Source organism: Crinia signifera, chromosome 9 (assembly GCF_055691185.1).
Source record: "Crinia signifera chromosome 9, ASM5569118v1, whole genome shotgun sequence".
NCBI lineage: Eukaryota > Metazoa > Chordata > Amphibia > Anura > Myobatrachidae > Crinia > Crinia signifera.
In genome coordinates, this window is record NC_139225.1 from 149,131,554 (window position 1) to 149,157,064 (window position 25,511).

At 44.4% G+C, this 25,511-nt stretch overlaps 1 protein-coding gene across 1 annotated transcript in view; it reads right to left on the minus strand.

The window, feature by feature from the left end:
* The window catches only part of COL11A2 (collagen type XI alpha 2 chain), a 141,362-nt gene that overhangs the window by 56,980 nt on the left and 58,871 nt on the right, over window positions 1-25,511 (minus strand). The window contains exons 3-7 of the mRNA XM_083160208.1: window positions 8,161-8,328; window positions 7,855-8,065; window positions 7,310-7,472; window positions 4,565-4,696; window positions 2,373-2,486 (exon numbers count right to left, since the gene is read on the minus strand). Coding sequence (XP_083016334.1) covers window positions 2,373-2,486; window positions 4,565-4,696; window positions 7,310-7,472; window positions 7,855-8,039 — 594 coding nt within the window. The 5' untranslated portion in view covers window positions 8,040-8,065; window positions 8,161-8,328. The remainder of the gene's footprint in view (window positions 1-2,372; window positions 2,487-4,564; window positions 4,697-7,309; window positions 7,473-7,854; window positions 8,066-8,160; window positions 8,329-25,511) is intronic.

Sequence of the window (25,511 nt, forward strand, 5' to 3'; positions counted from 1 at the left end):
CCACAGTTTTGCTATTAGAAAAATATGGCAAGGCATGCTGTAATGTGTAGTTTCAGCTGGAGGGACACAGTTTGGACATGCCTGTTCTAAAGGATAATAGCTACATTCCTATTGGTTGCAACATCTCTCACTAAAAACTCACACTTACCCCAATATTTGAATACATAAATGAAGAATCAAGATGATTACTGTAATATGAAATGTGAATTTTAAAAAAATGAGGTGACATGACTATTAATAGGGTAAAATTAAATGTGAATATTAATATATTGGTAGAACACAATGTAAACATTAATAAATTAGGGGGAATGAATAATGATAAAAATGGGAACATGAGTTGGAATATTAGTTTAAAAAAAATCCCGGATACAATTTGCAAATTTCAATGTGAATATTTATAAATGAGGTTATGCATTTTTAGTCAGAATCTATTATTATCATTGGACCAGAAATAAGCATACTGAGGAGAGTTATGTGAATACATGCAATGGAAATATATATATAAAAAAAGAGTTTGTTATGAATTACTGAAACATTAATATTAATAATTGAGGAGATTAATGGGGATAAGAAAATGTGGATTTTAATAATTCAGGAGAAAAATGTGAAAACAGTACATGGAAAAATAAATAAATGGTAATATGTGGACATTTTTGTTAATGCATAAAATGAGAATATTATTATTATTTTATTTTTTAAAGTAAGTGGATACAGGAATATGAATATTAGTTAATGAGATTTATGTGTAACCATAGAAATAAATTAAGAAACAGGAAAAGAGTATTTCAATATGAGCAGACTGAAAATGAGGAGGAGGGAAGGAGGAGATGGAGAAGAAACAGAACAGGAAGAAGCTGATGAAACCATGAATTGTGAATATTGACAAATTAGGAAACAAGAAATCGAAATACTAAAAAATACGGAAAAAGAAAATGTGAATGTTATATAACTAAACAGAAATACATGCAAAACACAAAACACAAGAATACATAAATGAGGAAATAGGAAGATTAATATGAAATGTGAAATGAAATAAATGAGGGGATTATAAATGTATCATTAAATGTGAATATTAATATGTAGGGGTATACATTTTAATAATCGAACTAACACAAAATATGAATATTAATGAATGATGGGATATGAATAATAATAATAAAAAAAGATGTAACATGAAATTTGAACATCAATAGGATGTTCCAAGATGGGTTCCAAGATACAATGTGCAATCCTAAAGCGTATATATGTAATTATAAATGAGGAGATGAAATTTGAAATCAGATAAAGGTAAATATAAGGTGTGCCTAAGTGAAAAGGAGAACTTTGCTGTAGCGGCATTGTCTAATCGCAGTGGGTTAATACGATTGCCAATAGATGGCGAGGCGCATTTTGAAGTTGCGCATGTGTAGTGAATGGCTTTGCCTCGGTTTCTATATTCATGGAAAGTCATTTTGCGCAGTCAGATGGATTCCGCCAGTTTAGCGCACAGATCTGTTATCCAATTTATTTGCGCAGAAATTTATCGCAGGATCAAGGCGGTGTTCCAGCAAAAACAAGCGCAGATGCAAGCTCTCGAAAGGGATAGCGCTGCTCCAGGACAATGCTAGGCCACAATAAGATCCTAAAACTCTTCCATACAGCCCTGACATCTCCTCATGTGACTCCCATATATTTGACCCCTTAAAAAATCACTGAAAGGTCAACGGTTCACCTGTGACAAAAACGTGCAGGACACCGTGGAAAATTGAATCCATCAGCAACCCAGGAGTCCCTACACTTAAGCCATCCACTCCCTTCCTATGCGCTGGGATCAGTGCATCAATGGCAATTATGTGTAGTTGTAACGTTGCACAGAACTGTAATTAAATATTCTTTAATTAAAATATTCTTTACATACAACCGTAGTCTCCTTTTCAATTGGGCACACCTTAAAGTATTAATAAATGAATAACACCAAATAAAAACATACATGCAGAAATGTAAATGAATAATGGAAGAACACTTTGAAATGAGATATGAAGCTTGATATAAATAAAAACAACGACATATAGAACATTTAGGTACAACATGACATAAACACACAATGCGCAAATAAAACACATGATGGCTACAGAACAGCACAGCTCACAAACACAGAAATATTACATTCAACAGGTATCTGCTGCTGACTGGAATAAATGGTGATGGGTGATGGGAACTTGTTTTGCCCTAATATTCATTATGGCCTGTTTCTAGAACATGGAACACTTTTGTAATCCTGACCCACATTCCTGGCTGGGCAGCCCCCAGTTATCAGTTATACACATGCCGGATGGAATGAGATGGAGCGAAACATGACACCAGGATGCACAAACGAACACATCCTCCGTTACCTGCTCAACTGCGCCCCCTTGAGGGGCACTTGCAGTAGGCGGGGCAGGCGTCCCTTCCTCCTTATTGTCATAATAGTATGGATACTCGTAATAATCCACCTCTTCCTCTGCATACTACATTGTTTCAGGAGGGGGAGAGAGTGTTAGCATAGGGAGTAGGGGAAACAGATGCAGCTCTGAATCATTATTAGAAGAGATTGGGGGGTATTTAATCCCGGGCGGATTTCCCATTTTTTGGGGCAAATTCGACTTGCCCTATTCAATCCCAGTGCTGATTTTTTGTTTTGCAAAAAATACAGCATCGGTGAAAACCACGTGGATCGGCAAATTACCACAAATTCATGTATCTTGGCAAATTCTCTGCCGTTTTCTACCCTTTCTTGCGGCCGTTTTGCCTATCCCGATTCACCAAAAGGAAAAGTGAAACGGCATCAGCAAAAATAGACTAAAAAACAGGCAAAGACGCCTGTGATTTAATACTAATTGCCGAATTGTTTGCCAGGCCAGGAAATTCGACTGGGATTAAATAGCCCCCCCCCCCCATTGAGTGTTGTAGCGGTGGAACACAACAAGGAGCCCAAGTCTTCTCTTGCCTCTATTTATTTCTTCTGAAAAGTCACTGATGTGGCACACACATATTTCACTTTACAGATAACCTTTTGTTCATTCACGTCTGTAAAATGTCACACATGTAGAATAGTAACATTTTTATGGAGTTTTCCAATTATGTTCGCAACATTCAGATTGAATGTAGAGGACGAGGGCTCCTGCTCGTTACAGCGCCAACCTCAAAAAGCGGGCATTACATTCTACTAAATCTAATAACACAGTCAATTTACCATATGCCAAAAAGAGAATTTCGGGGCTGATAATTGGGGGGTAATGGTAGGGATAAGCAGGGAGTAAAACTGTTATTTTTTATGCAATTACTGATTAATATAGGGTGGAGTATGCAGAGATTATACAGGAGGGCTTGTTCACATACAAATCCTGGTCAGGCATCAACGATAGAACCACAGGGATCTCTGAGCCCTACAAAATTGCGTACACTCCTTTTCCAGTGGGTTGCCGGACAGGGTTCAGACAGTCGGGATCCTGACAGGCATTTACACGACGTCGGGATCCCGACTGTCAAAACACCGACAGCCGGGTTCCCGACGGCCGTCGGCTATTTTCCCTCATGGGGTCCACGACCCCCATAGAGGGAGAATAGAATAGGTGGCTCGCGTAGCGTGCCACCGAGCCCAGCGTGGCGAGCACAGCCAGTGGGGATCCCGACGTTGAGCTAATGACTGTCGGGATCCCGACTGTCGGACCCCTGTGCCACACCCTTCCAGTGTATATGAAAACAGACCAAAATGTGTATGAATGTGAATCTGGGGAGGAAATACAATTGGGTGAACAACCCTTACATTAACCCTTTAAGTGCCAAGTGAATTTGCCAAAATAGGTGTGGAAATTGCATGGCAAACCTATGACCAGTAATGTTTAACTTACAGAGGAAATATAATCTTTTTTTTTTTTACATAACATTTTTTATTTGAATTTATATAACAAACGTAAATGGCATTTTTAGCCGATATTTTGAACATCGCTAACACTCAAAGGGTTAAGCATGCAAATAATTAATGGTGCTTCACCAAAAATTATATCCCAAACTAATCTTATGCTCTTTGTGCGTCCGAAGAAGGGATTAAAGTAAGTCATTCGTATTGACGTTTTACAGTTTATTAATTACCCTCTTAGGTAAAGACGGTGCTTCTTTTAACCATTTCCACTATTTTCCTTTAATTGATACTTGTATAAGTATTCTACCTTCAAGTGTCTTCAGTATATCAAGTTGTCATTTCTCCAAAGCAACTTTTACAAAATACCTTTGTATCTTCCTTTGGATATGACAAAGAATTGCTCTGCTGGAACAATCATATTTAATGCAGAAAATGGGTCCAAGTCAAGCATAACTAATTGAGATAAAGTTGTAAAAGTTAATTTTTGAACCTACAAGTTATCTGAAAGTGGCAACAGCCTTAAACTTTTGTGTCAACGAGGACAGCTCTGCGTGTGCAGCAATGAGATGTTCCAGAGGTTTCCATCAACAGGATGAACGCATGACAGAGGCCTTGGGGGCAAATAATGGGTTCCACTAAATGAAGGAAAGTACCCCCAACAGCCCAGAGACTTCCCATACTTACATCTTGCCTGGTGTTAGGGTCCTGCGCTTGGGGTGTGTTGAGCTGGGCAGAGTCGCAGTTCGGACTGTAGTGTTCACAGTAGTCGTAAGCTGCCTGTGCATTATTTGCTACAAGTAGTTGTTGGATTTCACCCTTGGGAAATACAAGAGAAAGTCATTACACAACAGGAAGTATAATTGATATATTTAAATTACATTGCACATTTCAGAACAAAACTAAATGAATGACAGTGGAACGAAAGGCAAAATTACATGCTTTTATTTATATTTAAAGAGGTTAGAACAGTAAATTTGGTCATCAAAAGAAAGTAATGATTGTGCTATATTATAGTTGAAATCATCATTGAGATAGCAAAAAGACCTGTGTCTTTGCATGTTCTCAATATGTCAATAAGTAGGAGCGCCCTCTTGTGGTAAAATGAGTTCTTTACAACTAGTGCAATTCAAACTATCATTATCACAGTCATCATAAGCAACAGTATGATCATTGCTCCCTCTAGCGGAAATTATGGATAATGACAGGAAAAAAATGAGAGTTAAAAGCAGATTAATTGCTACGGCAACTTCTCCATTTTATCTCTCTATGGACCACATTTATCAAACAATATTTGCGGCTAAATCCCCGAAAACGGTTAGCCACAAATATTAAGTATCCCCCGAATGTACCAAAGGGAGACTGCAGCAGGAATCTCAAATCCCTGCAGCGATCCCACTGCATCGCCGCCGGCCACATCCCCCCATAGGTTTCTATGGGGGATGCGTATTAACATCGGGATCCCAGCTTCGCATCCCTGGGCTATCGCCATTCTGAGATGGTGATAGCCCATTGTAGCCTATGGGCTACTGATCGCATTGCTGCCGGGGAAGTGCGGTCAGCGGGGTCGGCGGGGGTCAGCGCTAACCACGCATGCGCAGACCCCCCGGCTTCCGGCTGAGCGCATCGCAGGGATGGGCTCCTGTCCCTGCGCTTGTGGGATGATACATCCCAGCGCTAATATCGCATTTTACAATGCAATCCTGGCCGGTAATATTTCACCCAGATCGCAATGTAAATGCGATAATTGATAAACCGGCCCCTATGGATTGATGCAGCTCACCATAAAGCAGGGGTGTCAAACACAAGGCCCGCGGGCCAAATCCAGCCCGCCAGACCTCTTCATGTGGCCCGCGCAGCCTTCACCTTTTATTCTCGATTTTTTTTTTTTAACAAGAAAGCCGCCTCTTCAGCGCATGCGCGGCAGCCTACAAGCCAGAGAACGTCTGCCCTCTAGCGCAGTGCCGCCGGTCGTCAACCCCTCCTCCACTCCCACCTGCTGTATAGGAGCCAGAGAGAGGAAAGAGCAGGTCCATCGTGGTGAATGGCGCTGCTGCTGCTGTGCGCTCCAGGTCACTTACTGCTGAGTGTGCCTGCACAGTGACCGGGAGCACGCTGCCCCCCACTCCTGGATAGATAGTGCGAGGAGCGCTACTCACAGGAGGGAGGGGGAAATGCGCCTGTGTGAGAGCGCAGCTGTGTCCTTGGTGGTGGAGCAGCTCAAACTGGTGTGGACGCAGCTGAGCGGGTAAGTGTCAAACTCTCTGCCTATGTGTGTGTGTGTGCACTGGCACATTGCAGCCCATCATTAATTGCTGTGTCCCATGATAATAAGCAGGACATATGCCCTAAGACTGAGTGCTGCCCCCCTGTGCAGGCAGCGTGTGCCCTAATGCACTGCAGTTCACAGCAATAGCAGGAGGGAAATGCTACTGCTGAGTATACAATAATTGAATGCAGTGACAATAATTTATGATAATAAAGAGTGGACACATAGTCCTACAGATGCAACCGGCCCTTTGAGGGTGACCAAACTGCTGATGCGGCCCCCGATGAATTTTAGTTTGATACCCCTTCCATAAAGGTTTAAAAGCCTTCCCGTGATTAGGGCTCATAGTGGACAATGTATTGTTTGTGTCTACAATGTGATGGGAATTCGAGGGCGCACAATTCTATTGGGTTTTTATCTGGCTGATCAAGCTCCGTGCAGGGTTTAGCTACGTATAAAGCATACTGGCCTCCCAAACTGGTCAATTCTGCACATTCCTGCTCCCTACCACAAGGAGAAGGGGGGATGCCAGTGCCAGCAGCTGTTTGCGCCTGAATGGTGCAACAATTGAATTGCCTAGTAGTGACAGCTACTGGCGCGACTAGTTGAATTCCCCCCTTAGATCAGTTAGGGTAGTAAAACCTTGTTTAGTTTTTCAAATAATTATAGAGTTCTTGTTCAGGAGCTCAGTAAATCTGACAGCTTTGAGGCCCCCATAGAGATATCTTTTGCGGTCCCTCCAAGCTACATTCGGTCAGAACTGTCAAGATAAAGAATTTCATGTCTGCAACAGCTCCCTCTGGTGGGCAAATAATTCCATAGCAAATGTGTTGTTATTAAGGTCATATAAGGTGATGTAGTAGTAGAAGTAGGAAGGACTAATACTCAGAGCAGTGCTATGTATTATAAAATAACTGTTATGCACATAAAGGTGAGCGTCACCAAGCATGCTAAAGAATGGAAAAGTGGAGAAGTGAAGAGTCTTTTCCTATACTCTTGATAGCTGCTAGATAGGAGCTATCGAGAACTTCCCCACCGGTCCTCTGTAGAAGGCTTCATACATTTCCCCATATTGTTTGTAACCGCGAGGGTCACTCTATTAAGTATGCAGATCTATGGATCTATCACAGGCCCGGCTGCAGATGACATCACTTGCTTCTTACCTCAAATGATTCCTCATCCAGAATTCGTGTTCCAAATACAGTGATTCCTTTCGTGTCCACAATGGGCTTGTTTCCGCGGGGTAGTGGCTTTGTGATCTTCTTCTTACAGTCCAGGATTAAGGTCACTGTCTTCTTCTGCACACTCAGAGCGATTCGATGCACCCTGATTGGGAAGAGAGGATGTTGGGTAAAGGGTAGGTTGGGGCAATGGTGGACGTTAGCAATGGTAGAAGACATGGGGGCAGTAAGGGGCTCACACTTTGGTGGGAGAAAGCAAAAAAAGAACCGGTTGCACAGATGTAACATTTGCAGAGAGATTCAGATTTGGGAGGAGCGCGTCCAAGCTGAAATCTACAGCGCAAGGATCTATCTGTGCAGCAATTGTGGGCTACATGCAGAAGCAGCCAGTATTTACCCGGCATCCAAAGACAATAAATGTATTTGCAAAGTTCCTTTTTTTGACTTGCTCCCGACTCAGAATCAGCACCTAAATGAGGATTTGATTTTGGGGTGAAGGCATCATAGCAATAGCAATATTTACTGACTTTCCATCGGCCAGATTGACCCCGCTGAATATTGGATAGTCCTCAGGAGCTGGTCTCCCACTCTGATCTTCATACAGAAATACAGGAGAACGTCCCAACTCTACTCCAAGCTGCTGGACTCCCTGCTCGTTGTATATGGACAGGAGGAAAGCCTGGATTCCACTCTTTGCCCGGACCAGTGCCATGATAGAAAAGTCCTCTGGGAATTTACCTGCATGATGACAGAGTGTTAGTTCTGCTTCCAAGTGCCCCCCCCCCCCCCACACACACACACTCATCCCACCCTCCAAAGAATGTGGCAGGTACCTGGAAAGAGCTGCCGCGTTGGGGCGCTGATCTGGGCTTGCTTGGATATCTTGTAGGCAACATCTCCACCGGTGGAAGAACGACGGGAGGGGCACAGGCTAAAGGTCTTCTTTACACCTTCAGGTTGTGTGTTCAATTGAAGGCCCTTTAATACATCGATGGGGTCAGCTATGGGAAGAGGTTACACATGAGGTTATCATCTGAGGGAGGAACAGCAGTACAGGGGTGTAAAGATGTGTCTTTGGCTAAATTCTAAAATTACAAAATGCGGTGGTGAACAGCAAGATATGAATGGAAAAGACACATACGTGGTGTAATACCTACAGAAAGGGAAAAGATATAAAGAACTCAATCTTTTGAGTCATTCTCTATGGGTAATAGTATAATACGGTGTAATGGTTAGCATTGGGTCTGATTCCCACCATGGCTCTAACTGTGCGGAGTAAACCAATGTAAACCAATGCGGAATATGTGTGCGCTACAGTATATATGAAACTGGTAATAAATAAATAAATACATGGACTCTCTGGGTAATAGTATTAAACCACACACAGCACAACAGCACTATGGGGGTTATTCTAATTTAATTGGTCCCCTGTGTGTTCGCATGGGGGGCCGTTTTTTTACGTCTATGCATGCGCAGGTGCATTTCTGCGCATGTGCAGATGCTGAGTGCGAGCGGGCACCTGGCAGTGCGGGTGGTGGGCATGGGGCAGCGGCGGGGGGGGGGGGCACAGCCCATGGGAATGACCAGCGTTTCATGGGCATTCCCATGAAAATGTTAGGCATTCCAATTCAAATGGGCCGGTGACGTGGGTACGGGGGGCGGGCAGCTGATGTCAGAACTATTGCCACATATAATGTCCACAGTAGTAGTGCCTCTTACACAGAACACCCACAGTGGTAGTGCCCCTTACACATAATGCACATAGTGGTAGTGCCCCTTACACATAATGCACATAGTGGTAGTGCCCCTTACACATAATGCACATAGTGGTAGTGCCCCTTACACATAATGCCCACAGTGCTAGTGTAACACATAATTCCCACAGTAGTGCTCCTTACACATAGCTCTCACAGTATTAGTGCCCCTTACACATAATGCCCACAGTGCTAGTGTAACACATAATTCCCACAGTATTGCTCCTTACACATAGCTCTCACAGTATTAGTGCCCCTTACACATAATGCCCAAAGCATTGCAAAAAAAAGAATGTGATCTTACAAGGAAGGTGCATGGCCAGACATTAGTACATCCAATTCAAATAACACCACACAGCAGCACAATCTTATTCACATTACACCACACGTAGTGCACCTGATTCATATTACACCCCATAGTAGTGTATCTTATTCACATTATGCTACACAGTAGTGCCACTTATACACAATGCCTACAGTAGTGCCTCTTATGCACATAACATCTACAGTAACTTCTGCATAAATAGTGCCACACATAATGACCATAGTAGTCATACCCCTTACAGATAACATCCACAGTGGTAGTGCCACATATAATGCCCCTTACACATAATGCCTACAGTAGTAGTGTCCCTTGCACATATTGCCCACAGCATTGCAAAAAAGGAGTGTGGTCTTACAATGAAGGGGCATGTTCACACAATAGTACCCCCAATTCAAATTACACCACGCAATAGCACAATCTTACTCACATTACATTGCATGTGATACCTTTATCACATGCTGCAAAAAGTGGTTTTGGCCTCACAAGGAGTGCCACACATACTGCCTACAATATTAACCCCCTATATACATAACGTCCTCAGTAGTAGTGCCTCTTACACATAACATCCACAGCAGTAGTGCCACACATAATGTCCACAGTAGTAGTACCCCTTAAACATAGTAGCACACAGTAGCACTTCCACACATAATGTTCTGAGTAGTAGTGCACCTTAAACATAACCACTGTAGTAGTGCCAAACATAATAGATAAAACAGTATTAGTGCCACACATAATTTCAATATTAGTAGAGCCCCCTTACTAATAATGCCACACAGAATGCCTACAGTAATGCCCTTTACACATAATGCCCACAGAAGTAGTGTATTTTATATAAAATGCCCACATTAGTAGTGCCCCTTACAAATAAGTCCACACAGAATGCCCACAGTAATGCCCCTTACACATAATGCATGCAGTAGTAGTGCCACACATAATGCCTACAGTATTGCCCCTTACACATAACACACAGCAGTAATGTCCTTTATATATAATGCCCACAGTAGTAGTGCTACATGTAATGACCACAGTACTAGTGCCCCTTACACATAATGCCCAGAGTAGTGCCCCTTACACATAATGCCCACAGTAATAGTTCCACGCAGAATGCCCACAGTAGTGTCCCTTACACATAATGCATGCAGCAGTAGTGCCACACATAATGCCTACAGTATTGTCCCTTACACATAAACCCAACAGCAGTAGTATGCCCACATTAGAAGTGCCACACATAATGCCCACAATAGTAGTGCTACACATAATGACCAGAGTACTAGTGCCCTTTACACATAATGCCCAGAGTAGTAGTGCCCTTTACACATAATGCCCACAGTAGTAGTACTCCTTCCCACAGTAGTAGTGCCCCTTACACATATTGACCACAATAGAAGTGCCCCTTACACAATTGTCCACAGAAGGGGTGGGGATAGAGGGGTGAATGCGTACTTAAACACCCAAACCCACCCACTACTTCAAGCTACCAGTGCTTATGCCACAGGTGCAGTAAGGAGGAGAGTAAGGAGAAAGGGAAGAGGGTGCCGGATAGACATTGAGCAGTGCTTCATTCTGCCAGCATCGCTGCCTGTATTACAGCTTGACTGGCATAGCAGCAGCAGCAGCAGGGTAGCAGATTGGGAAGAAAGCCTCTCCAGCCCAGCCCCTCCCTGCTTTACATCATCTACTGAGTGGGCAGTGCCAGCCCTGCTTACATATATATACAGTACTGTAGTTGTAGACAGTCAAATAGTTGCCAGGCACTAGGGAGACACATAGTTGAAGAGAATGAAGCGTGCTTGATGTGCACTACAGATGGAAACAGGGGGAATCCAATTGCAGGTGAAGTTCTAGAACCCACGGGTTATATACTTTGGAGCAGCATGAACTCATGCAAATTTGTTTGGAGCCCTATCCTACAAAAGTGGGGGCCACAAGGGGTGTGAGATATGGGCCCTTATTCTGATTGAGTCGGACGGCTGCGTGTGCGGTCGGACAGCCGATGTTTGGTGTTTGAGCATGTGCAGAAGCGTTTTGTGCGCATGTGTGAACGCCTTGCACGTCCGAACACGGAGTGAGTTCCGTGCAGAAAACGATCGGTCAAACCCTCCGAGCAGGGGGTGGAGAGGGGCGTGAAGGGATGGTAATCCGGCCATAACGCACGTATGGGGGGGGGGATACCAGCTGCCCGCCCATATCCCTGCTTTCATAAGGAAACATGTCAGAGTAGTCTGGAGCACTCGGTGCTGCCTGACCGCTCGGTCCATCATTCGATGGTCAGCGACCATCGGAAAATGGGGGAGGTTCACACAGATGTGGGAGGTGTTCACATGAAACATCCACATGCGGTCCATTCGCTCGGCATCTTACCGCAGTCGGACAGTGTGAGTGATCAGTACGGTAGGCGGAGCTAAGAACACTCAGTGCCCGTCCGAAATACGCATTCATCCGAGTCAACTAGAATAAGGTGCTGTTCATGGCGTTTCAACACTGCTACAATGGCAACTTACATCCTTCATGTGTAATTGAATTCCCCCCTTCATGTGGAATATTGCAAACACATGCGAGGGAATTCAATTAGTGACAAATCAGCCATTACTGCAGCCAGATTTGCCTAAAAGTGCTCGCTGTCTTCTGGACAATGAGCACTTGTGAGCGAGATCCCCGCCACCATAAAGTGCAGCAGTGCTTGGTGAATTTCCCAAGTGACTCCTTTCAGCAAATTGTAATTGAATTTCCCCTGTAGTCACATACCCTCCAACTGTACCGTTTTTGCCGGTACAGTACCGTTTTTTAACGGTCTGTACCAGCTAAAATAAACTGTACCGATTGTACCGTTTTTTTAAACAGCAGCTCTGGCTGACTGAGGGACTCTGGGAGATGTAGTTTATAACACTGCCGACTGCTCCCCAGGGAGCGTGGGGGAGCCGCCGGCCAAAACTACATCTCCCAGGGTGCACGGCGAAGGTACATAGCAGCCCCACCTCCCCCTGCTCAGGTGGAGACTGCTGTGCTGTTGGGGGAGACAAGTCACAGTGTACTGTACTGTGTGGCCAAGCAGCCAAACGGATTTCTCTCCTAACAGCGCACACCGCTGTTACAGCGCAAGCCGCCGCTGGGTTGAAAGAGTGGGTGGCGTGATGTCACCAGCGGGCGGCCAAATGTGCAACAGCATGGGGAACCCGGCGACAGGCAGCGGGGACTAACAGCGGCCAATCTTCTGGCAAGATCCTGCACAGCTGGCGGGAGTCGGGACTGACTGACACTTAAAGAAATTGGTATGATATGTAATAGAACAGTTGAGGCCACGCCCCCTTTACCTATGACCACGCCCTCTGCCCTGCGTAGCACCACCTATTGGGGGCGTTACTAGCACCACCAATCAGGCATGTCTACCGTAATCTATTGGCACTGGCTACAATATACAACGTCTCTCAGCCACACCATAATCTCCTGCCTATCTTCTAATTACTCTGTGTAACAGTGCATGCAAATAAAGTCAAATACATATATGGATGATGCAGGTATGTAGTGATATAACACTGGTCTAGCGCAATAACAATGCAAACACACATAAATGATTCATGGGCGCTTCTTTTATAGAATACAGTTCTAAAAAGCAAAGTCTTTGGCAAAAGGTATTGCTGGTATTGCTAGCAGCAGAGGTGTTCATAAGGGTGGGCACAGCATGAGGGGGTGCCTGTGCACCCCTAACACTCAATGTGCACACGCCTATGACAACAGAGGTATGGCCAGCGCTTACGGCACTGCAGAGACACACATAGTTACAGACAGCACTGCAGAGAGACACATAGTTACAGACAGCACTGCAGAGACACACAGTTACAGACTGCACTGCAGAGAGACACATAGCTACAGACAGCACTGCAGAGACACATAGTTACAGACGGCACTGCAGAGAGACACACATAGCTACAGACGGCACTGCAGAGAGACACATAGTTACAGACAGCACTGCAGAGAGACACGTAGTTACAGACGGCACTGTAGAGACAGACATAGTTACAGACAGCACTGTGGAGACACACATAGTTACAGACAGCACTGCAGAGACACACATAGCTACAGACAGCACTGCAGAGACACACATAGTTACAGACGGCACTGCAGAGAGATGAGTAGCTACAGACAGCACTGCAGAGAGACACCCAGTTAGAGACAGCACTGCAAAAACACACATAGCTACAGACAGCACTGCAGAGACACCCAATTAGAGACAGCACTGCAAAAACACACATAGCTACAGACAGCACTGCAGAGAGACATGTAGTTACAGATGGCACTGTAGAAAGACACGTAGTTACATACATCACTGCAGAGACACACATAATTACACAAGCACTGCAGAGACACACATAGTTACAGACGGCACTGCAGAGACACAAATAGCTACAGATGGCACTGCAGAGAGAAACATCGTTACAGACATCACTGCAGACAGAGACACACATAGTTACAGATGGCACTGCAGAGAGACACACATAGTTACAGATGGCACTGCAGATAGACGAGTAGCGACAGACAGCACTGCAGAGAGACACCCAGTTAGAGGCAGCACTGCAAAAACACACATAGCTAAAGACAGCTCTGCAGAGAGACGCGCAGTTAGAGCCAGCATTGCAGAGACACACATAGCTACAGACAGCACTGCAGAGACACACATAGCTACAGACAGCATTGCAGAGAGATACTTCATTACAGACACTACAGCAGAGACACATAGTTACAGACAACACTGCAGAGACACGAAGTTAGAGACAGCACTGCAGAGACACACATAGTTACAAACAGCACTGCAGAGACACATGTAGTTACAGACAGCACTGCAGAGAGACACGTAGTTAATGATAGCACTGCAGGGAGAAATGAAGTAACAAACAGCACAGCAGAGAGATTCTTAAATCTGCCCCTGTGAGTGCTGGGGGGTGAATGGACTAATAGATACTATGTGTTGGGAGGTGAATGGGTGCATAGACAGGGGTTAATGGGTGCTGGGGGAAATGGACCCATAGGTGCCATATGTTTTGAGGTCAATGGGTGCAGGGGGGGGTCGATGGGTGCTGGAGAATTGGACTAAAAGGTGCGGAGTATTAGGAAATTAATGGGTGCCAGGGGTAATGGACTAATAGGTGGTCTATTGGGAGGTTAATGGGTGCAGAGGGGGGATTTATGGGTGCCAGGGGGAATGGACTAATAGGTGCTGTGTGTTGGGAGGTTAATGGGTGACTTGATTAATAGATTTACGTGGAATAGATTAATGCCCATAGCAAACAATCAGATTCTACATTTATCTAGAACCTTCTAGAAGATAACAGCTGGAATCTGATTAGTTGCTATGGGCAACATCACCACTTCTATAACCCCATTCATTAGTAAATACAGCCCCCTGGAGAGGAAAGGGTTAATAAATCCTGAGTGGGTGAACAGAATAATGGACTACTAACGGGAATAAGATAACAGGTGCTGGCAGCTAACCCATTTATCTATTGATTGTTGCAGAGCGATATTGGGAGGCACATAGCAGTGATGTACAGCAGAGAGAAACATTGTTCCAGTGCACTGTAGAGAGGCACATAGCAGTGATGTACAGCAGAGAACGATTGTTGCAGGGCGTTGTAGAGAGGCACATAGCAGTGATGTACAGCAGAGAGAAACATTGTTCCAGTGCACTGTAGAGAGGCACATAGTAGTGACGGACAGCAGAGAATGGTTGTTGCAGTGCGATGTAGAGAGACAGAAAGCAGTGATGTACAGCAGAGAGAAACATTGTTCCAGTGCACTGTAGAGAGGCAGATAGCAGTGATGTACAGTAGAGAATGGTTGTTGCAGTGCACTGTATAGAGGCACATAGCAGTGATGTACAGCAGAGGTAACCATTGTTGCAGTGCAATGTAGAGAGGCACATAGCAGTGATGTACAGCAGATAGAAACATTGTTGCAGTGCACTCTAGAGAGGCAGATAGCAGCGATGTAGAGAAGAGAGAAACCGTGTTGCACTGCGATGTAGAGAGACACATAGCAGTGATGTATAGTAGAGAGAAACATTGTTGCAGTGCACCATAGATAGGCAGATAGCAGTGATGTACAGCAGAGAGAAAACATGTTGCAGTGCAATTTAGAGAGGCACATAGCAGTGATGTACAGCAGAGAATGGTTATTGCACTGTGATGTAGAGAGGCACATAGCACACATAGCAGTGATGTACAGCAAAGAGAAATATTGTTGCAGTGCCCTGTAGAGAGGCAGATAGCAGTGAAGTACAGAAGAGATAAACATTGTTGCACTGTGATGTAGAGAGGCACATAGCACACATAGCAGTGATGTACAGCAAAGAGAAATATTGTTGCAGTGCCCTGTAGAGAGGTACATAGCAGTGATGTACAGCAGAGAATGATTGTTGCAGTGCACTGTAGAGGCACATAACAGTGATGTACAGCAGACAATGATTGTTATAGTGCACTGTAGCGAGACACATAGCAGTGATGTACAGCAGAGAATGATTGTTGCAGTGCGATGTAGAGGTACATAGCAGTGATGTACAGCAGAGAATGATTGTTGCAGTGCACTGTAGAGAGACACATAACAGTAATGTACAGCAGATAATGATTGTTGCAGTGTACTGTAGAGACACATAGCAGTGATGTACAGCAGAAAATGATTGTTGCAGTGAAATGTAGAGAGGCACATAACAGTGATGTACAGCAGAGAATGATTGTTGCGGTGCACTGTAGAGAGAAACATAGCAGTGATTTACAGCAGACAATGATTGTTGCAGTGTGCCATAGAGGCACATAGCACTGATGTACTGCAGAGAATGATTGTTGCAGTGCACTGTAGATAGACATAGCAGTGATGTACAACAGGAAATTATTGTCGCAGTGCAATGTAGAGAGGCACATAGCAGTTATGTACAGCAGAGAATGATTGTTGCAGTGCACTGATGAGAGACACATAGCAGTGCTGTACAGCATAGAATGTTTGTTGCAGTGCACTGTAGAGGCAAATAACAGTGCTGTACAGCAGAGAATGAATGTTGCAGCGCACTGTAGAGGCACATAGCAGTGATGTACAGCAGAGAATGATTGTTGCATGCAGTACACTGTAGAGGCGCATAGCAGTGATGTACAGCAGAGAATGATTGTAGCAGTGCACTGTAGAGAGGCACATAGCAGTGATGTACAGCAGAGAATGTTTGTTGCAGTGCAGTCTAGAGAGGCACATAACAGTTATGTACAGCAGAGAATGAGTTGCAGTGTGCTGTAGAGGCACATAGCAGTGATGTACACCAGATAATGATTGTTGCATGCAGTGCACTGTAGAGGCAAATAACAGTGCTGTACAGCATAGAATGAATGTTGCAGTGCACTGTAGAGACACGTAGCAGTTATGTACAACAGAGAATGATTGTTGTAGTGCGCTATAGAGACACATAGTAGTGATGTACAGCAATGAATGATTGTTGCAGTGCACCGTAGAGGCACAAAGCAGTGATGTACAGCAGATAATGATTGTTGCAGTGCACTGTAGAGAGGCACATAGCAGTGATGTACAGCAGAAAATGATTGTTGTAGTGAAATGTAGAGAGGCACATAGCAGGGATTTACAGCAGAAAATTATTGTTGCAGTGCACTGTAGAGAGACACATAGCAGTGATGTACAGCAGAGACTGATTGTTGCATGGCACTGTGGAGATACATAGCAGTGATGTACAGCAGAGAATGAGTGTTGCAGTGCACTGTAGAGAGACACATAGCAGTGATGTACAGCAGAGAACGATTGTTGCAGGGCACTGTAGAGCCACAAAGCAGTGATGTGCAGCAGGGAATGATTGTTGCAGTGAAATGTAGAGAGGCACATAGCAGTGATGTACAGCAGAGAACGATTGTTGCAGTGCACTGTAGAGAGGCACATAGCAGTGATGTACAGCAGAGAACGATTGTTGCAGGGCGTTGTAGAGAGGCACATAGCAGTGATGTACAGCAGAGAGAAACATTGTTCCAGTGCACTGTAGAGAGGCACATAGTAGTGACGGACAGCAGAGAATGGTTGTTGCAGTGCGATGTAGAGAGACAGAAAGCAGTGATGTACAGCAGAGAGAAACATTGTTCCAGTGCACTGTAGAGAGGCAGATAGCAGTGATGTACAGTAGAGAATGGTTGTTGCAGTGCACTGTATAGAGGCACATAGCAGTGATGTACAGCAGAGGTAACCATTGTTGCAGTGCAATGTAGAGAGGCACATAGCAGTGATGTACAGCAGATAGAAACATTGTTGCAGTGCACTCTAGAGAGGCAGATAGCAGCGATGTAGAGAAGAGAGAAACCGTGTTGCACTGCGATGTAGAGAGACACATAGCAGTGATGTATAGTAGAGAGAAACATTGTTGCAGTGCACCATAGATAGGCAGATAGCAGTGATGTACAGCAGAGAGAAAACATGTTGCAGTGCAATTTAGAGAGGCACATAGCAGTGATGTACAGCAGAGAATGGTTATTGCACTGTGATGTAGAGAGGCACATAGCACACATAGCAGTGATGTACAGCAAAGAGAAATATTGTTGCAGTGCCCTGTAGAGAGGCAGATAGCAGTGAAGTACAGAAGAGATAAACATTGTTGCACTGTGATGTAGAGAGGCACATAGCACACATAGCAGTGATGTACAGCAAAGAGAAATATTGTTGCAGTGCCCTGTAGAGAGGTACATAGCAGTGATGTACAGCAGAGAATGATTGTTGCAGTGCACTGTAGAGGCACATAACAGTGATGTACAGCAGACAATGATTGTTATAGTGCACTGTAGCGAGACACATAGCAGTGATGTACAGCAGAGAATGATTGTTGCAGTGCGATGTAGAGGTACATAGCAGTGATGTACAGCAGAGAATGATTGTTGCAGTGCACTGTAGAGAGACACATAACAGTAATGTACAGCAGATAATGATTGTTGCAGTGTACTGTAGAGACACATAGCAGTGATGTACAGCAGAAAATGATTGTTGCAGTGAAATGTAGAGAGGCACATAACAGTGATGTACAGCAGAGAATGATTGTTGCGGTGCACTGTAGAGAGAAACATAGCAGTGATTTACAGCAGACAATGATTGTTGCAGTGTGCCATAGAGGCACATAGCAGTGATGTACTGCAGAGAATGATTGTTGCAGTGCACTGTAGATAGACATAGCAGTGATGTACAACAGGAAATTATTGTCGCAGTGCAATGTAGAGAGGCACATAGCAGTTATGTACAGCAGAGAATGATTGTTGCAGTGCACTGATGAGAGACACATAGCAGTGCTGTACAGCATAGAATGTTTGTTGCAGTGCACTGTAGAGGCAAATAACAGTGCTGTACAGCAGAGAATGAATGTTGCAGCGCACTGTAGAGGCACATAGCAGTGATGTACAGCAGAGAATGATTGTTGCATGCAGTACACTGTAGAGGCGCATAGCAGTGATGTACAGCAGAGAATGATTGTAGCAGTGCACTGTAGAGAGGCACATAGCAGTGATGTACAGCAGAGAATGTTTGTTGCAGTGCAGTCTAGAGAGGCACATAACAGTTATGTACAGCAGAGAATGAGTTGCAGTGTGCTGTAGAGGCACATAGCAGTGATGTACACCAGATAATGATTGTTGCATGCAGTGCACTGTAGAGGCAAATAACAGTGCTGTACAGCATAGAATGAATGTTGCAGTGCACTGTAGAGACACGTAGCAGTTATGTACAACAGAGAATGATTGTTGTAGTGCGCTATAGAGACACATAGTAGTGATGTACAGCAATGAATGATTGTTGCAGTGCACCGTAGAGGCACAAAGCAGTGATGTACAGCAGATAATGATTGTTGCAGTGCACTGTAGAGAGGCACATAGCAGTGATGTACAGCAGAAAATGATTGTTGTAGTGAAATGTAGAGAGGCACATAGCAGGGATTTACAGCAGAAAATTATTGTTGCAGTGCACTGTAGAGAGACACATAGCAGTGATGTACAGCAGAGACTGATTGTTGCATGGCACTGTGGAGATACATAGCAGTGATGTACAGCAGAGAATGAGTGTTGCAGTGCACTGTAGAGAGACACATAGCAGTGATGTACAGCAGAGAACGATTGTTGCAGGGCACTGTAGAGCCACAAAGCAGTGATGTGCAGCAGGGAATGATTGTTGCAGTGAAATGTAGAGAGGCACATAGCAGTGATGTACAGCAGAGAACGATTGTTGCAGTGCACTGTAGAGAGGCACATAGCAGTGATGTACAGCAGAGAACGATTGTTGCAGGGCGTTGTAGAGAGGCACATAGCAGTGATGTACAGCAGAGAGAAACATTGTTCCAGTGCACTGTAGAGAGGCACATAGTAGTGACGGACAGCAGAGAATGGTTGTTGCAGTGCGATGTAGAGAGACAGAAAGCAGTGATGTACAGCAGAGAGAAACATTGTTCCAGTGCACTGTAGAGAGGCAGATAGCAGTGATGTACAGTAGAGAATGGTTGTTGCAGTGCACTGTATAGAGGCACATAGCAGTGATGTACAGCAGAGGTAACCATTGTTGCAGTGCAATGTAGAGAGGCACATAGCAGTGATGTACAGCAGATAGAAACATTGTTGCAGTGCACTCTAGAGAGGCAGATAGCAGCGATGTAGAGAAGAGAGAAACCGTGTTGCACTGCGATGTAGAGAGACACATAGCAGTGATGTATAGTAGAGAGAAACATTGTTGCAGTGCACCATAGATAGGCAGATAGCAGTGATGTACAGCAGAGAGAAAACATGTTGCAGTGCAATTTAGAGAGGCACATAGCAGTGATGTACAGCAGAGAATGGTTATTGCACTGTGATGTAGAGAGGCACATAGCACACATAGCAGTGATGTACAGCAAAGAGAAATATTGTTGCAGTGCCCTGTAGAGAGGCAGATAGCAGTGAAGTACAGAAGAGATAAACATTGTTGCACTGTGATGTAGAGAGGCACATAGCACACATAGCAGTGATGTACAGCAAAGAGAAATATTGTTGCAGTGCCCTGTAGAGAGGTACATAGCAGTGATGTACAGCAGAGAATGATTGTTGCAGTGCACTGTAGAGGCACATAACAGTGATGTACAGCAGACAATGATTGTTATAGTGCACTGTAGCGAGACACATAGCAGTGATGTACAGCAGAGAATGATTGTTGCAGTGCGATGTAGAGGTACATAGCAGTGATGTACAGCAGAGAATGATTGTTGCAGTGCACTGTAGAGAGACACATAACAGTAATGTACAGCAGATAATGATTGTTGCAGTGTACTGTAGAGACACATAGCAGTGATGTACAGCAGAAAATGATTGTTGCAGTGAAATGTAGAGAGGCACATAACAGTGATGTACAGCAGAGAATGATTGTTGCGGTGCACTGTAGAGAGAAACATAGCAGTGATTTACAGCAGACAATGATTGTTGCAGTGTGCCATAGAGGCACATAGCAGTGATGTACTGCAGAGAATGATTGTTGCAGTGCACTGTAGATAGACATAGCAGTGATGTACAACAGGAAATTATTGTCGCAGTGCAATGTAGAGAGGCACATAGCAGTTATGTACAGCAGAGAATGATTGTTGCAGTGCACTGATGAGAGACACATAGCAGTGCTGTACAGCATAGAATGTTTGTTGCAGTGCACTGTAGAGGCAAATAACAGTGCTGTACAGCAGAGAATGAATGTTGCAGCGCACTGTAGAGGCACATAGCAGTGATGTACAGCAGAGAATGATTGTTGCATGCAGTACACTGTAGAGGCGCATAGCAGTGATGTACAGCAGAGAATGATTGTAGCAGTGCACTGTAGAGAGGCACATAGCAGTGATGTACAGCAGAGAATGTTTGTTGCAGTGCAGTCTAGAGAGGCACATAACAGTTATGTACAGCAGAGAATGAGTTGCAGTGTGCTGTAGAGGCACATAGCAGTGATGTACACCAGATAATGATTGTTGCATGCAGTGCACTGTAGAGGCAAATAACAGTGCTGTACAGCATAGAATGAATGTTGCAGTGCACTGTAGAGACACGTAGCAGTTATGTACAACAGAGAATGATTGTTGTAGTGCGCTATAGAGACACATAGTAGTGATGTACAGCAATGAATGATTGTTGCAGTGCACCGTAGAGGCACAAAGCAGTGATGTACAGCAGATAATGATTGTTGCAGTGCACTGTAGAGAGGCACATAGCAGTGATGTACAGCAGAAAATGATTGTTGTAGTGAAATGTAGAGAGGCACATAGCAGGGATTTACAGCAGAAAATTATTGTTGCAGTGCACTGTAGAGAGACACATAGCAGTGATGTACAGCAGAGACTGATTGTTGCATGGCACTGTGGAGATACATAGCAGTGATGTACAGCAGAGAATGAGTGTTGCAGTGCACTGTAGAGAGACACATAGCAGTGATGTACAGCAGAGAACGATTGTTGCAGGGCACTGTAGAGCCACAAAGCAGTGATGTGCAGCAGGGAATGATTGTTGCAGTGAAATGTAGAGAGGCACATAGCAGTGATGTACAGCAGAGAACGATTGTTGCAGTGCACTGTAGAGAGACACATAGCAGTGATGTACAGCAGAGAACGATTGTTGCAGTGCACTGTAGATAGACACATAGCAGTGATGTACAGCAGAGAATGATTGTTGCAGTGCACTGTAGAGAGACACATAGCACTGATGTACAGCAGAGAATGACTGTTGCAGTGCGATTTAGAGAGACACATAGCAGTGATGTACAGCAGAGAATGATTGTTGCAGTGCACTGATGAGAGACACATAGCAGTGCTGTACAGCATAGAATGTTTGTTGCAGTGCACTGTAGAGGCAAATAACAGTGCTGTACAGCAGAGAATGAATGTTGCAGTGCACTGTAGAGGCACATAGCAGTGATGTACAGCAGAGAATGATTGTTGCATGCAGTACACTGTAGAGGCGCATAGCAGTGATGTACAGCAGAGAATGATTGTAGCAGTGCACTGTAGAGAGGCACAAAGCAGTGATGAACAGCAGAGAATGTTTGTTGCAGTGCAGTCTAGAGAGGCACATAACAGTGATGTACAGCAGAGAATGAGTTGCAGTGTGCTGTAGAGGCACATAGCAGTGATGTACAGCAGAGAACGATTGTTACAGTGCACTGTAGAGGCAAATAACAGTGTTGTACAGCAGAAAATGAATGTTGCAGTGCACTGTAGAGGCACATAGCAGTGATGTACACCAGATAATGATTGTTGCATGCAGTGCACTGTAGAGGCAAATAACAGTGCTGTACAGCATTGAATGAATGTTGCAGTGCACTGTAGAGACACGTAGCAGTGATGTACAACAGAGAATGATTGTTGTAGTGCGCTATAGAGACACATAGCAGTGATGTACAGCAGATAATGATTGTTGTAGTGCGCTATAGAGACACATAGCAGTGATGTACAGCAGAGAATGATTGTTGCAGTGCACTGTAGAGAGGCACATAGCAGTGATGTACAGCAGAAAATTATTGTTGCAGTGAAATGTAGAGAGGCACATAGCAGTGATTTACAGCAGAGAATGATTCTTGCAGTGCACTGTAGAGAGACACATAGCAGTGATGTACAGCAGAGAACGATTGTTACAGTGCACTGTAGCGGCAAATAACAGTGCTGTACAGCAGAAAATGAATGTTGCAGTGCACTGTAGAGGCACATAGCAGTGATGTACAGCAGAAAATGATTGTTGCAGTGAAATGTAGAGAGGCACATAGCAGTGATTTACAGCAGAGAATGATTGTTGCAGTGCACTGTAGAGAGACACATAGCAGTGATGTACAGCAGAGAACGATTGTTGCAGGGCACTGTAGAGGCACATAGCAGTGATGTACAGCAGAGAACGATTGTTACAGTGCACTGTAGAGGCAAATAACAGTGCTGTACAGCATAGAATGAATGTTGCAGTGCACTGTAGAGACACGTAGCAGTGATGTACAACAGAGAATGATTGTTGTAGTGCGCTATAGAGACACATAGCAGTGATGTACAGCAACGAATGATTGTTGCAGTGCACCGTAGAGTCACATAGCAGTGATGTACAGCAGAGAATGATTGTTGCAGTGCACTGTAGAGAGGCACATAGCAGTGATGTACAGCAAAAAAAAACGATTGTTGCAGTGAAATGTAGAGAGGCACATAGCAGTGATTTACAGCAGAGAATGATTGTCGCAGTGCACTGTAGAGAGACACATAGCAGTGATGTACAGCAGAGACTGATTGTTGCATGGCACTGTAGGGACACATAGCAGTGATGTACAGCAGAGATCGATTGTTGCAGTGCACTGTAGAGAGACACATAGCAGTGATGTACAACAGAGAATGATTGTTGCAGGGCACTGTAGAGACACATAGCAGTGATGTAGAGCAGAGAATGATTGTTGCAGTGCACTGTAGAGAGGCACATAGCAGTGATGTACAGCAGAAAATGATTGTTGCAGTGAAATGTAGAGAGGCACATAGCAGTGATTTACAGCAGAGAACGATTGTTGCAGTGCACTGTAGAGAGGCACATAGCAGTGATGTACAGCAGAAAATGATTGTTGCAGTGAAATGTAGAGAGGCACATAGCAGTGATTTACAGCAGAGAACGATTGTTGCAGTGCACTGTAGAGAGTCACATAGCAGTGATGTACAGCAGAAAATGATTGTTGCAGTGAAATGTAGAGAGGCACATAGCAGTGATTTACAGCAGAGAAAGATTGTTGCAGTGCACTGTAGAGACACATAGCAGTGATGTACAGCAGAGAATGATTGTTGCAGTGCACTGTAGAGAGGCACATAGCAGTGATGTACAGCAGAAAATGATTGTTGCAGTGCACTGTAGAGAGACACATAGCAGTGATGTACAGCAGAGAACGATTGTTGCAGTGCACTGTAGAGAGACACATAGCAGTGATGTACAGCAGAGAACGATTGTTGCAGTGCACTGTAGATAGACACATAGCAGTGATGTACAGCAGAGAATGATTGTTGCAGTGCACTGATGAGAGAAACATAGCAGTGCTGTACAGCATAGAATGTTTGTTGCAGTGCACTGTAGAGGCAAATAACAGTGCTGTACAGCAGAGAATAAATGTTGCAGCGCACTGTAGAGGCACATAGCAGTGATGTACAGCAGAGAATGATTGTTGCATGCAGTACACTGTAGAGGCGCATAGCAGTGATGTACAGCAGAGAATGATTGTAGCAGTGCACTGTAGAGAGGCACATAGCAGTGATGTACAGCAGAGAATGTTTGTTGCAGTGCAGTCTAGAGAGGCATATACCAGTAATATACAGCAGAGAATGAGTTGCAGTGTGCTGTAGAGGCACATAACAGTGATGTACAGCAGAGAACGATTGTTACAGTGCACTGTAGAGGCAAATAACAGTGCTGTACAGCAGAAAATGAATGTTGCAGTGCACTGTAGAGGCACATAGCAGTGATGTACACCAGATAATGATTGTTGCATGCAGTGCACTGTAGAGGCAAATAACAGTGCTGTACAGCATAGAATGAATGTTGCAGTGCACTGTAGAGACACGTAGCAGTGATGTACAACAGAGAATGATTGTTGTAGTGCGCTATAGAGACACATAGCAGTGATGTACAGCAACGAATGATTGTTGCAGTGTACCGTAGAGGCACATAGCAGTGATGTACAGCAGAGAATGATTGTTGCAGTGCACTGTAGAGAGGCACATAGCAGTGATGTACAGCAGAAAATGATTGTTGCAGTGAAATGTAGAGAGGCACATAGCAGTGATTTACAGCAGAGAATGATTGTTGCAGTGCACTGTAGAGAAACACATAGCAGTGATGTACAGCAGAGACTGATTGTTGCATGGCACTGTGGAGACACATAGCAGTGATGTACAGCAGAGAACGATTGTTGCATGGCACTGTGGAGACACATAGCAGTGATGTACAGCAGAGAACGATTGTTGCAGTGCACTGTAGAGAGACACATAGCAGTGATGTACAGCAGAGAACGATTTTTGCAGTGCACTGTAGAGAGACACATAGCAGTGATGTACAGCAGAGAATGATTGTTGCAGTGCACTGTAGAGAGA